At 48.4% G+C, this 14,527-nt stretch overlaps 1 protein-coding gene across 2 annotated transcripts in view; it reads right to left on the bottom strand.

The window, feature by feature from the left end:
• Nucleotides 1-14,527, bottom strand: part of LOC119179365 (glycine receptor subunit alpha-1-like) — a 71,011-nt gene that overhangs the window by 36,959 nt on the left and 19,525 nt on the right. The window contains exons 2-6 of one of the 2 annotated variants that reach the window (XM_075868777.1): nucleotides 9,897-10,323; nucleotides 7,722-7,798; nucleotides 4,449-4,516; nucleotides 2,506-2,622; nucleotides 1,233-1,504 (exon numbers count right to left, since the gene is read on the bottom strand). In XM_075868777.1, the coding sequence (XP_075724892.1) occupies nucleotides 1,233-1,504; nucleotides 2,506-2,622; nucleotides 4,449-4,481 (422 nt within the window). In that variant the 5' untranslated portion in view covers nucleotides 4,482-4,516; nucleotides 7,722-7,798; nucleotides 9,897-10,323. The remainder of the gene's footprint in view (nucleotides 1-1,232; nucleotides 1,505-2,505; nucleotides 2,623-4,448; nucleotides 4,517-7,721; nucleotides 7,799-9,896; nucleotides 10,324-14,527) is intronic. The other variant, XM_075868778.1, reaches the window with a different exon arrangement.

Raw genomic sequence — 14,527 nt, forward strand, 5'->3', positions numbered from 1 at the left:
TGACATGACAGCTGCTCGGAGGCAACTCTGAGCGCATTGCTGCGTTCGAAGGGGGCGGCCGTCAGAGACGCTCGCCTTCGTACCGAAGGAGGAGGGTGAAATCAGAGGGTAGGGCAGTGTGTTCGCGGCTCACGTTCCAGGCATAATTTTTTTTAGGAGGCGTTGATTCAACAGGCACCCGAATCCAAGCACAGAGCTATACTTTGCTTTAGCCCCCATCGAAATGTGGCCTCCGTGGCCGGGAATCGTAGCCGCTTCCTCGAGCTAACGTCCCGCGGCGAGCAGAAACTGGAAACGCGTGTCGCACGCGAGAACGATGTGTGTGTTCGTGTGTGCGCGTGCGTGCGTGCAAATATGGCTATCGCATTCAACTCTTAAAGGGGAAGCTTAAGGGTCCCCAATCTTTTTTTCCATGGCCTCCTGGATCAGTCCTCTTTTTACTAAGCGACAAATTCATGTGACGAAGTCGTCCCGCCGCGGTTGTCTATAGTGGCTAAGGTACTCGGCCGCTGACCCGCAGGTGGCGGAATGAAATCCCGGCTGTAGCTGCTGCATTTTCGACGGAGACGAAAACGCTGTTGGCCCGTGTGCTCAGATTTGGGTGCACGTTAAAGAACCCCAGGTGGTTGAAATTTCCGGAGCCCCCCACTACGGCGTATCTCATAATCATATGGTGGTTTTGGGACGTTAAACCCCACATCAGTCAAATCGATCATGTGACGAAGTCGTCATGTTACATACGTCCCGTTATGTCACGTCATATTGACGTCACGTATTTCGGTTACCTGTGGCCTAATGATGACGTCAGCGCATGATGATAATTTTATTATCATTTTTTACTTCTTCTGAGAGGTCATTTTTCGGGTTTGATGAGGTATCTGAGGCTCTCATTCTAATTTCATCATAAAAAAGACAGAAAAGCAGGCTCCTTTCGAGCTTTTTTCTGATCCTTGAATACCTGGTTATTTTCCTAAATGCGTATTCAGTTCAGATAAAACTTATTTCCAAAAAAATATTTTTTTGTACTGTGAATCATTGTGCTGCTGGACATTGTAAGGGATCAGGACCTTGTCAAGCTGCAGTATTACAGCTTTTTCAAATAAAACAGAAGTTATTGATTGATCGATCGATCAATTAAATTATTGATTGATCAATCAATCGATCGATTTATAAATTGATTGATTGATTGATAGAAAGATTGATTGATTGAGTGATTGATTCGAGTCACTCGCCTCGACGACCGGTACAGGTGTCCGGTGTCTAGCACCTTGACGAACGTGTTGGGCACCGAGTGTTCGAACAGGTAGCCATTCTTGGAGTTCACGAAGATCAGGTCGGGCTTCCACAGGGCCGCCCGCACTTCGTCGGGCAGCACTCGCGAGGCGTGCCTGCGTGGTCCGTCGGCGCTGCTGTTGGCCGACGAGGCGATGTCGTCCAGGAAGCGGCTCAGGTTCAGTCTGTCGTCGCGCCACAGGTCCACCACGAACATGTGGATGCGGAACGCCTGCGAGAAGATGCCCATGGTCCTATTACTTTGGAGTCCGTCGAATGAGGGGTTCATAGAATAATATCTGGGGTCTTACGTCTCCAAACAACGATATGATTGTAAATGACATCGCAGTAAAGCGCTCCTGGAATTCTGACCATCTGGCGTTCTTGAGCGTGCACCGACGTCGCACAATACACGGGCCTGTATACCATTAAGTCTCCATTGCGTCTCCTAGATTTACAATGACGAAGCGGAACACAGAGTCCGGGCAAGGAGCAACGGACTCAATCATTGGTATAACTCATACGTATACCAGATAGTGCTGCGGGCGGAGGATGTTGTCTTTGTTATTTCATGTCTTATGCGGCAGCCTGCACTGATGGTATACTCGCACCATTCTTACTCGATATGCGTTGAACACCATTGACGAACTTTCCGGTGTGCCTTGAGGAGACTGAGTGATCGTCCCTTCACGTGGATAAAGATCTCTGGTACATGGTCTCGCAGTACATCAACGAAGAAAGCCACACGAGCCCTTTTACTATTGAAGGCGACATCGCTTTGCGACCACCTGTGAAACCCTGGTGTGGTGTGCAATGTCCATCTCCTTCTCTCTCTTTTACTCCGCTGTTCCCCTCTCCCTGAGTGTAGGGTTGCAAACGGGACGTAGTCTGGTTAACCTCCCTACCTTTCTTGTATTCCTTTTGTCTCTCTGCTCCCGCAATCATTGCAATCCTTCTTTGAGTCAACGCATATCTGAGGTCTTTCATAGCTTCACGTAGTGCCTGCCGCGGTATAACAGCTGTTGCGGTGTTCAGCAGCTGACCCGATGGTGACGGATTCGATCCCGACCGCGCCGGTCACATTTCAATAAAGGCGAAATGCCAGAGGTTCATGTACTGTGCGTTGTCAGTGCCCGTTAAAAAACTCCAGATGGTTGAAATTTCCGGAGCCCTCCGCTATACAGCTTACATATTATATCAGCTTCACGTAACTGCCTAAGTGGCCAGAATCACCTTTAGGCATGGTGGCCCTTCTAGAAGTCGGTCCGCCCAGGCGGCGCTTCGAAAAACGCCGCAAACAGCGCCCTCATAGCCGCACCGGCCATAACTGGGTAGTGCAAAGAGAGCCGTCTGCAAGAGAACGTGCATAGGCCCCCCTCTTTCGTTGATGTTGAGGCGCGGTTTCCTGAGATTCGTGGACTTGGCATGGTTCTCCCGTCAATCCCACCTCGTTTTAGTTAGAAAAGTAGGAGGCACATAAAAGTGAACTGCGGATACATTGTCAAAGATGTTTCAGTTATTTCGGCGTGCTGCATTTAGGTGCAAGCGAGCATCGCGTGGGATTTAGTTCGGGGTAAGCACTCCGACGTGCATTTAGTAATGCCTAAATGCCGCATTAACTTTGGGAATACACGTGATGATAAAGCGATGAAGTGCATGCACGAGCAATCCATCTTGATAAGTGGTACGATGCTCGCTTTGTAGGAACGGACGTCCCAGGTGATTTCCGCCTTTGCAGTTGCATTCTCTATCCATATCGCGCTTCCTGTGTGATGTACTGTTTTATTACGCATCCTAGAATGTTTCTTTGACGGATGTCTTCCGTTTGCATTTACTGCAAATGGGGATACATGCGTGTCCACTTTCTCGATGCACAACGAAAGGCAATACCGAGGCACCCGAGATAACTCTGGTAATCGCGGAGACCAACGGCAAGACGAACCTGATTGTTGTCACGACCAACATTTTACAATTGACCTATATAACGTACTTGTTCGCATTTTTCTAGTTCAAGCCGGAACTTAAAAGCTTCAAAGCCTACGTTCGTGATTCTGTGTGGTGGCAACCATATCAAATTATCGCTGGTCGTGACGTGTGCGATGTTGATTGTGCGCGTATCAGTGTACTGTTGCATGGTACGCACTGCGGTGAGAAGCTCTGGTAAAATTCACGATCAACGTTACCACGGTTCTCCGTAAAGGCTACTCAAAACAACGGGAGACCTACATGACCACACTTTCGCATGCGACTGGCTGTAGAGAACGCGAGTAATTCGCTTATCCAACACATTCGCACCGGGCCGTATCCAGAGCTCTCGCTTTTCTGCTTCGTCAGAGCTACGGCAATCAGTAAACCTGGATTACTTTGCGTCCGTGCCAATTGACAATGCAACAGTAGCGTCGACTGGGGTCTTTCATCGTAGAGCGCGCAACTGTTGCGTCTGCTCTTGTTTTCGCCGTCTTTCTGACAAGTGATCTATCAAGCACTTCATGGCGGTTCGGTGACGCGTCCTACTAGCGGATAGAACGTCGTAGCTCTTTTTGTAAGTGTTCAATGCGTAAGCACACCTAATATTTAGCTGAATCGTTGTTTCGCACGCTGTAGTTGCACCTGGTTGCGCAGCAAACTGCAAGGGAGTTGGGCTTCGCACTACCCAAAACTGCGCCGCCGACAGGTGGCGCTACATGTCTGAAAAACTCCAGAGTCTGACGTCTATATCGCGGCGACAAGGGTGGCTTCTTGTCTAGGCATTTCTTGGGCGGCCTTCGCGGACGTTTTATACATGTGGGCGTACAGTGGCGACAAGACCATTTACAAGTCAGATTTTTAGGTGCTGCAAATTTACATTTCGTAGAGCCTAAAAATAACTCGAGCGCTGTCATCACTTCGCCAAATCAAGTTTCAAAACTATACTAAAAATACTACACTTGCAGGAGAGCTAACATTTACCTATAATTGTCTTGGGTCCACCTCTTGTGGCACAATCTAGTAGCTGAGTCTAAATACTTTCCTTCGAGATTGCGCCATTGGCATGCCTTCTCATGTCTACGTCATTGTTGAATTATTTTGAGAACAGTTGCACAAGTAATAACAAAAAAGAAGAAAACAAACCTTCGAATGGCTTTTCGAATGAATATACGTACCACATGAAAAGCTCGATGTTACGTCACACTTACCATGTTCTCTTCACTGATATCATCGATATCCATAACTTGGAAGGACACATAGATTTGTACTGGCCCGCCTGAGAAAAACGGAGAGACACCACATCATCCTAGTTACATCTGTTGCTTGCCCGATAGTCCCCAATTATTGATCTTCACCTTAAGACAGTGATGAATTAGAAATCATTTATTGCAGCCGTTTAAGTTATATGTCACCCACCGCGATAGTTCAGCATCTGTTACTTTACCGCTGACCAGTAGGTCGCGGGGTCGAATCCCGGCCGTGGCGGCCGCATCTCTGTAATAGTGAAATGCAAGATGCCCGTGTGCGTCGTCCAGAGACCCAGGCGGTGAAACTCCCTAGAGCCCACCCACTACAGTGCCTCTTATAATCATATGTCGTCGTTTTGTCACCTAAAGACGCGACAGGTATTATTACAAGTAAAGTTATGCCGCCAGTTAACTGGCACAACAGTCACTTCTGTTTTCGTCACGCCCAACGCAATTTAAAGGGCCTGCTCGCATTTTTAAGCAAGGCAGGTTTAGATTCCCGTCTTTAAAGCATCTGCTAATTTAGAGACTTTTGTGCGTGCACTGCACCGAACGAGACATTGTGTGCAGTGACTCATTGTGCTATACCACAATCACCCCTCATCCTACCCTCGTCTTTCTTTTCCTTTTCCCCTTACCCCCGTGAGGAGTAGCAGGCCAGTAATCCACTTTCAAGGCCAACCTCTCTTCTTTCTTCTCATTAAACACCTCCTTCTTCTCCTGTTTTCGTCCTTTTTTTTTATTCAGCGCGATAGTGTTGAATCTGTGTTCTGTGTACCATACATTTTGTTGCTTAGTTCAGTTTGTTAGCTCAATAGTATCGAGAATTAATAATAATAATAATAATAATAATAATAATAAGACGAAGGAGGAGGAGGAGGAGAGGGAGAAGAAGAAGAGGAGAAGAAGGGAAAAGGGAAGAAGAAGAAAGCCGTGAGAGAATACATGTCAAAATTGTAGTACAATTATGGGGCACGCCGCTGTAGAGGCCTTCGGAAATTTCGACCATCTGTTGTTACCCAGCGTGCACTGGCGTTGCACAGGACACGGACCTCTATAGCATTTCATCTCAGTCGGCGTGCCACAGCCACGACCAGAATCGAACCTACGTCCTTCGCGCCAGTATCGTAACCGGCTACGCCACCGCGGCTGGCGATTTGCGAGCTTGGTAGCCATTGTAAAACCCATGGGAGAAAAAACAGGGAAATTCCTCCTTTTGGTAAACAAAGGTGACGTGACGAAGTTAGAAAATTGGCGCGACGCGCGCGCTGGCTGAAGACAGTTGGCGCCATCGCAAACGACAGGCGCACAACGCTTCTGTCGCGAGTAGTTTTCGAATGCAGTCTGTTAGGGAAGAAAAAGGAGTTCCGCTATTTCCATTTTATCTACCTAACCAAATGGCCTAGTTTTCCGTTCTGATTATAGCCACTATATGAGAACCAAGACCTGCTGCGAATGAAGAATAGAAGAAACCTATATCGATTTCCGCTCGGGATTTCTTCCAGTGCTCTTGCAACCGTAAGGACGACGCCTGCTGCACGCAAACGGCGTGCAGTTGAAGAAGCTCTACTAAGAAAAAAAATAAAAAAAAATATAAATGTAGGCTAGGCTGATGTGCGAAAGCACACCTGCCATATACGTTGTGTTGGCGATCGAATCAGTGTTGCTAGCTGAAGGCCTAAATGACTTGGTGACATGAAAGGCCCTCTTCAGAAGACGAATCCGTAGGTCCCTTTCTGGGAAAAGCGTCGTCAAGATGTCATGTGTTGCGTGTGAGTCCGCAGTAGTTTAGAGTGTGCTCGCTCGTTAAACATACTTGCTAATCAGCCCATATGTCCTCCCTAGTAGGGCCTTTACACCCAATTTTAGGTTGCCGTTGGTGTTGTGTGGGTTAATCCTCGCACATATACACAAATATGCTCATGAAATTTAAGCGCATTTGGTCGAGCATTTCGTTTAAAATTGAATATTTTCAAAAATACGTGAGGGGCATGGGAGTCGGGCAACGCTGGGCCAATGGCGAGCCATGACCTATTGAGGAGGTGCCCACGCGAGCGTTTGCATTCCGGCGAACAATATTGTTCCGTGGTGATAGATAGATAGATAGATAGATAGATAGATAGATAGATAGACAGACAGACAGATAGATAGATAGATAGATAGATAGATAGATAGATAGATAGATAGATAGATAGATAGATAGATAGATAGATAGATAGATAGATAGATAGATAGATAGATAGATAGATAGATAGATAGATAGATAGATAGATAGATAGATAGATAGATAGATAGATAGATAGAGTGGAATTTAACGTCCCGAAACCACGATATGATTATAAGAGACGCCGTAGTGGAGGGCTCCGGAAATTTCGACCATTAGGTGTTCCGTGGTGAGCCGTGCTTGAAATGGAAATATCTCAGCTGTCTTCCTGTTGACGCAGAAATTAAACGATTCGCAACGTCTGAAACTCTGGTAGAAGAAGGCTCCGTGCCTTGCTGCAGTTGACGCCACAGGCGCCATGGCCACATGGCGGTCACCGGTTGTGGGTGGGATTCAGAGCCAGCGACTTAGATGCCTTGTTTTTCACTGGGATAGTATATTTATGGCCCACTTTTTTATTTGTAGAGGTATAATAGACCCTCTACTTCCTAGTTTTCGCTGAAAGCCACAAAATGTTGTGTGACCGTCTGATGGCACCTTTATGTGGCACTAAAACATGACGGCCCGTCATTGTACGCGGTCTTATTTATTAAGAAGCTGTACCATAACACGTCGGCGCTTTGAATGAAAAAAAAAATCGCGGCATATCCACGAAATGAATGATGATGAGTGGGGCGAAGTGGACGGACGCACGAACGGACGCACGGACGGACTTATGAACGCTTCGCCCCCACTTATCATCAGTCACTTCATGCAAATGCTTTGACACACATTTGTTGACATGCAATGCAATTAAACTAGCTACTACGACGACTACGACGACACGGGACATGCGACCCACGGCGTAAGGAGCTTTGCCCCTAAAACGGCTGTGTTGTAGTGCTGAGTAGCCCCAGGAGGGGTTCAATGCATTCGTTGTCTGTGTACACGCACGTATGAAAACCAACGCACGAACTAGAAACCCCCGTAAGATAAAGGTGGGCTGAACACCAACTTCCTGCCCAAAAACGTTTCTAGCGACGCCAGTTTTGTAGGCTTGAGGTAAGAAGATGCCTGTGAACAGGAAATACCTGTTGCGGATGTCGGTGCTTCGGAACCATGGTAGTTGGGTGGCACCACTTCGTTCAGGATGGGATTGGATCGGCACCTGGCGGAAAAGACGACGCAGCGAATCGGAAACGATAGAAAGGCAGTAAAACAACGGCGTCTCAAAGACGTTTTTAATTCTTTCTCCCCTGTAGACGCCCAACCTGTCACATAGGGAAGTTTGTCTTAGTCGCCGAGTACGACGTGCTCGGAATTTAAAGATAACCCGAAACTAGTTTGAAACCGGGGGTGTTATTCTAGACGCTCAAATTCCGCCATCTTGTTAAATTTCGAAATGACGTCTTATTAGGCCAATCAAAGAGGCCGTAGCAGCGTATTGAGCCAGTCAGAGTCGACTGATGGCACAATTGTACAGCATGACGGAATTGACATTGTCCGAAATAGTATATCAGCAGATGCAAGACTCGCTGTTATCTGTCTATCATTTACTAGTTTCTTTCGTCTTGAACTGCTTTAAATTCCAAGTCTAACCTGTCTTAATTCACTGTGGTTCAACTCGCAATTGACTCTATCCACGTTTCTTTCTTATTGTCTCTTTTTCATTGGATTCCAGGCATCACTCTTATTATCGCATGAAGGCATTCTAATAACCGCAGAAAGCCAACATGTCAGAGTAGACATGGTAACCTCGACAAATATTGTTTCCTATGGAAACGTGAACCTATCTTCTTTAGTTGTGCTTCATGACGTTAATCTTCTTACTGAGAGCAGGTTTTATCAGAACGTGGATCTATAGGACACCAGCAGGAATCTTCGGGTCGACAGAGATGCCATCCGTGCGTCGCGGTACGGGTGACAGATAACTACAGGGCACGGAAGCGATATAGGCACTGCGCCTTCGAATTCGAAATGAACGTGCGTTCTCTACTATCTAATGAACAAGTTCTGCATTTTACGTGTACACGTCTTGTACGGACGTACAGGGTTGGTCGAAAGTTTCTAAGCCTCACTGCCATACCACTACGAGATATAAAGGGTCGCAAACTTTTGAACCACCAGGAAACTCCGGGCAATCAATATACATTGGCTAAAACAAAAGAGGGAACTTCGTATATCAGGCGTCCGACAAATGTGCGTTCACTGTCATTGAATAAGATTGTCCATGTGGGCCTTCAGTGGTATGTTCATTCTGTAATTTTCCACGGAAGCGCCCATACCCCCGAAGCCGTGCATGTACGTACATTTCACGGGGACATAGGTGCTCATAAAACGTTATCTATCGGGCGCTTTTTATCGCACGTTAGTTGATATACATCCTTGTTGGGACGACCAGTCAGGGACACTGCATCGGCACAATGTGGAAGAAGGGAACTTACGTCAATCTCTGACATTTCTGCAAATATTAGGAGACAGTCTCCTCATATCGTACGTCCAAAATGGACCATAAAGGTGTACTTAATTAGAAAAACCACGACTTCGCTTATATTAACAAACTGCACTCAGACAACTCCAAGTCCCATACGTTTCACTATCGTAAGTTTATTCTCAGCGGAGAAAAATCGTGCTTGAAGTTTCATGTTTTAGGTTTCGCGCCTAAATCTTGCCGCGAGACGTCAAAAAATTCTCAAACGCATTTTACGTATTTTCGCGACATTTTCTCTGATGTAATTTTCTTGAACTTCGTATGATAGGGCCTACAGTGCCCACAAATGACAATAAACTTCAATTTTATCGATTAAAAGATACGTAGAAACCAGTAGGCACCTCCAAAACGTATGACGTCACGGTGTTTCGGGCGGGAATTTCAAGGTGGCGTCCGCATCCGCTCTTTCTTTTCGCGCGTTCACTCGCTTAGCAACCGTCGTGTCATGGGGAGAGTGACGTTATCGGAGATTCTGATTCGTTAACTTTCTAATACACGAAAAGTTGTTTTGCTCTTTAGTGTCCCCCAAAGTCTTTGAAGTTCGACGAAAGCCCTACGTCACGCGTGTGGTAGAGAGCTTTAAGTTCAATTGATTAACTCTACGGATGCATTATTTAATTATTTTTATGTCTGAGTGATTTTTCTTTGTGTACACTCACACCCTCTCCTTGTATCCAGACTTGTATACCCCACCCCTATAACGCCCTTTTTAGGCTCTTAGTGTACCGTATAAATAAAAATGAATAAATAAACAAGATACTGCCTTAATACTCACGGAGTTTCGTGAACAGCTGCGCAGACGTTGTCATACGCAGACGCCGCCGGGAACAGGCACGCCAGCAGGGATACAAGGAGAGGGACAACGAGGCACGACGGGAGGGACGGGAAAGGAGCGGAACACAAGATGGCGTCCGGCGACCGGATGGCGGCGCGGCGTTGGCGTTCGGGGCGTGCCCGCGACGGGCGAATGTGGGGCGTCACGTGACGCTCCAGGGCGGTACGCGCTTCGGCAGCGTGCGGCGCAACGTCATGCCGGCCGCCTGCTTCAGCACGTCGCAAGTCTTCGTCGTTGCCGCCAAGTGGTTCCCCCACGCCTCGTCAACGTCTCGTGCGGCCCTTCTCGTGTACGTGGTCCTCACGCCCGCGGGGCACTTGAGGTCGCTCCTCTTCTACCGTGTACTGGTCGACCGATGATGACGTATCTGCGTGGAGGGAGGACACCAGCGAATCAGGGGCAGATTGGGGGAGCTTCGCAAACAGCGTCGGCATTGCGCTATCCGTGACATGCTCTGCGTACACAGCAATACCCCTTGTGAATTTCGAACGTGCGCGCTCGGGAAACATGGCCGCGCCTTGAAAAACTGGTTTCCGTGGTGCATGGGCGGGCGCGCGCATGCGCAACTCACCCCCATCCCAGTATTGTGGTGTACGCAAAACATTTGCGTATAGTGGTGTGGCGGACAGACTAAAATGCTATCTCGTGCTGTCTTTTTTGTCATGTTCTGACATTTTCTGGTCGTTACCTGATTTATTTTGCAAAAAAAATTATCGACTTTTTGTTCAATGGTCTCCCTTCTGCTTTTTTTTACTGATTGCTGCTCCGAGCATGGTGCATATGACTCCCACGTGGGCGTTTCACCTGCACTTCTGATAATTATGTTGGGTTTAACGTCCCAAAACCCCCATACGGTTATGAGCAACGTTGGTTATGAGAGACGCCGTAGTGGAGGGCTCCGGAAATTTCGACCACTTGGGGTTCTTTAACGTGCGCCCAAACCTGAGCACACGGGCCTACAATATTTCCGCCTCTATCGGAAATCACCACAGCCGTGATTCGATCCCGTGACCTGCGGGTCAGCAGCCGAGTACCTTAGCCACTAGACCACCGCGGCGGGACTCATCTGCGCTTCTTTCTGCCGTGTTGATCTCAGCTTGTCTCTCTGTCCTGGGGGAGACGCTCTAGGTGCCGACCAGTGCGGACGCGCGAAGATCGGCTCCTGCTTTCAAGAATGCTTTCCTGTGGTATTCACGAATTTGTCGCCGAGTTTTCAGTCCCATCGTGTGCCTAAGTTCTCAAGAAATCAGCAGATACCACCTTTGTGCTGGTGAGTGGACTTTTAAACCGTTTTTTTGGGCATTTTTACACGGCAACGGCACCGGAGGATTTAAGCCTAAAAACCAAGGAGGCGATTGTCGCCGATGCGCCGACCCGGCGCCAACGTAACTCAACGCTCTGCGCGTTCCAGAACCTGCAACTGAGAATGGAATACCAAGTAGATGGAGAGGACATCTCTCCAGAGGATTGCACGGAAGACATGGGTTGGAAGGAAGCCGAAACGAGACGCTCAAGGATTAAGCAAGCCACGGTTAGCGTTCTGCTGTTAAGGGTTCGACCAAGGCTGGCGTTGCGGGAGACGCTCGAGCCAGTCGTAGTAGGTATGACACCAAGCATACAATCGTGCGAGCTGGACGCATGCCGTCACTACCCAAGGACTTCAGCAAAATTGTGCTACGACCACGTGGAGGATTAAATATCTCGAGAATTGGCACTGGAGCCGTGGCAGACGCGATAGTACTGGCGGCCGGCGTGAAAGAGGAAGAGGCCATGCAGGACATCATCTGTTCCAACTTGCAGCAGAACATTATGGTGGCAAGCACTCCGGACCAAGATAGAGCTTCAAGATACCTCAAGGTCAAGCAAATTGACATTGGAGGCAAAGTTTTCGAGGTTAGCGCGTACGCCACGGCACCCCACGATACTTGTAAAGGAGTGATTCGCGGGATCCCCGTATGCGATACTCAGGACATTTTGACCCGAAAGATTGTGAACGCGAACAACCCGCTCGCGCTGCAGGCCAAGAGAATCAAGGGCACCGGGACAATCATCATAGCGTTCGAAGGACACAATGTGCCAAGATTCGTGAGATATGGACCATCACTTTTGCAGTGCTCTCTTTACCGCAAGAACATCGATATTTGTTACGTCTGTTGAAAGCTGGGACATCGGTCTGACGTCTGTCCGTACCGAGCTGAAACAATCTGCAGAGGCTGCGAGATCAAGAACCCAGATAGCCTGCACCAGTGCAATCCAAGAGGCAGGCTGTGTGACGGTCACCATCCCACGGCAGACAAAGAGTGCAAGAACAGGTTCTTAGTGCCATACGTCGTCAGACGCAGACGTTGGGAAAGATCGCGAGCAGCCGCAGAAGCCCCGGGACGCATCAATCACTTCGAGTCCAGACATCAACGACAAGCAGCTTATTCCAGCCTACGGGACACAAAGCATCCAGACTACTCAAGAACGGGAAAGGCGGCCCCACTCCAGGGGGAGGTCGCGTTCCAGAAGAAGTTCTAGACCCAAGGCCTGCTTCCAATCACGGGGGCGCTCGAGTTCTCAAGGTCACCATCAGGGTCGGGATCAGCCTGCGCGGCACCCGAATGGCCAGCTGCCTGGCGTTCAGTTCGAGATCACGGCTTCACACCCGGGGAGGACGCCTGCAGTTGCATTGAAAGGCAGCTGGGCTGAGCGAGTGCACAACGGCGCGGCAGAGGTGATGACAGGTAAGCTGCCAGAGCATGATAGAATTGCACACCTAGAGCAAGAAAACGCGAGACTTACAAAATCGAATGAGAGGCTATCAGCTGAGTTAAAGGAAATATAAATTCTTCTCACTAAGCTAACCAGCGCGCAGTCTTCACAGCCAATGCCTCAGCCAGTCGATGTCCCTGTGGCTGAAAACGTGGAGGACTCGAGAACCACAAAAAAGAGGGCAGTCATGGCAGAACACGTGGAAGCCAACAAACGAGCATGTGAGATTAGAAAGAGGTCTTTGACACGCTTAGCAAAGTGGTAGTCAACCTTAGCGAGCAGATGGGTAGGCTACAGTCAAGCGTGGCGGCACTAGAAGAGCATATGACTTCGCGCATTACAAAGGTCGAAGCATATCTGCACAATACAGCAAGGCCTCCTCATGCACCAAACTCACCCCTTCGGCCACCAATACTAGTGGTACCAAACCTGTCGACAGGTGCAGCATCAGGCTCTGGCCGCGCATGTAATAACCATGATGGCAGCGCTACGTGAAGCATTTCGTATCTGGCAATGGAACTGTAGAGGTTACCTTAAAAAAAAAGGCAGCCCTACGTCAGTATATCAGGAGCAGCCAAGAAAAGCCTCATATTATATTATTACAAGAAACCTTTTCACCGCAAGCAGCAACGTTGCCTGGATTCCGGCCTGTAATAGGGGATACTGAAGGGAGGGGAGTCTGCACCTTCGTATGCAACAAACTAACGCACGTTACCCACGACCTCAAGATAGAAGCAGGCCGGTTGGAACACGTCATGGTTGAGATCGTGCCAGGTACCAGCAACCGTCAGAGAATTTTCGTTCTCAATATATACAGCAGTCCAAAGGAACAAAAGCAAGGGTTCAAGACGGTTCTAAAGAAAGCTGTTAATATCGCCGGGGAATGTCCACTCGTCATAGCAGGTGATTTCAATGCCCCTCATCATACATGGGGTTACAAGTACAACATTGGGAAAGGAAATCGACTTTGACAAAGTGCCAGCGAACTTGATCCCACCCTAATCACAGACCCCAGCCTACCAACAAGGCTTGGTACATCTTGCTGCAGGAATTCCACCCCGGACCTTACATTTGTAAGGAACATCAAGAAGGCCCAGTGGATGAACCTTGCTGTAGACCTACGGAGTGAACACTGCATTCTCGCCACTACCTGCTCCATGGAGCGTAAAAAGCAGAGAGAATTCCACTTCACAGACTGGGATAAGTTCAGGAAGATAAGGATGGAAAGGGAACAAGATGGCCACAGACAAGGCTTGGAGCAGTGGGTCAAACAGATTAAAGATGACATCAAATCCGTCTCCTCCACCATTACCACAGATTTTCCGGTTGAAAGAATGGATAGCCGGCTCGCTCATCTTCTTGAGGCAAAGCAAGCACTACTGCACCGTTGGAAGGGTCAGCGCCTGAACCGAAGACTGAGGAAGAAGATAGCTGAGGTAAACATATCAGTCGACGAAAATTGTCGCGCACTATTCAGGCAGCAATGGGGCGAAATCTGCAACTCCGTCGATGGTCAGATGCGCAATGGCAAGACATGGAATATGTTAAAGCATCTCCTCAACGAAAACACCACCAAAACAAATCAAAAGCATGTTATCGCTTGAATTTCGCACAAAGAGATAGGGCGCACTACAGAACAGCAAATTGTCCAGCAGCTCGTGCATAAGTACCTCCCAATCAAATGAGGATTGGCACCACCAAGTAGACAGTACCAGGGCAGGCCCAATCTAGGTCTTAAGGGCGACTTTAACATCGAGGAAATCAGAAGAGCCTTGCATGATCTCAACGGCAGGTCGGCCCCTGGCCCGGACGGTATA

The sequence above is a fragment of the Rhipicephalus microplus genome, chromosome 7, assembly GCF_043290135.1.
Source record: "Rhipicephalus microplus isolate Deutch F79 chromosome 7, USDA_Rmic, whole genome shotgun sequence".
In the NCBI taxonomy this organism is placed as follows: domain Eukaryota; kingdom Metazoa; phylum Arthropoda; class Arachnida; order Ixodida; family Ixodidae; genus Rhipicephalus; species Rhipicephalus microplus.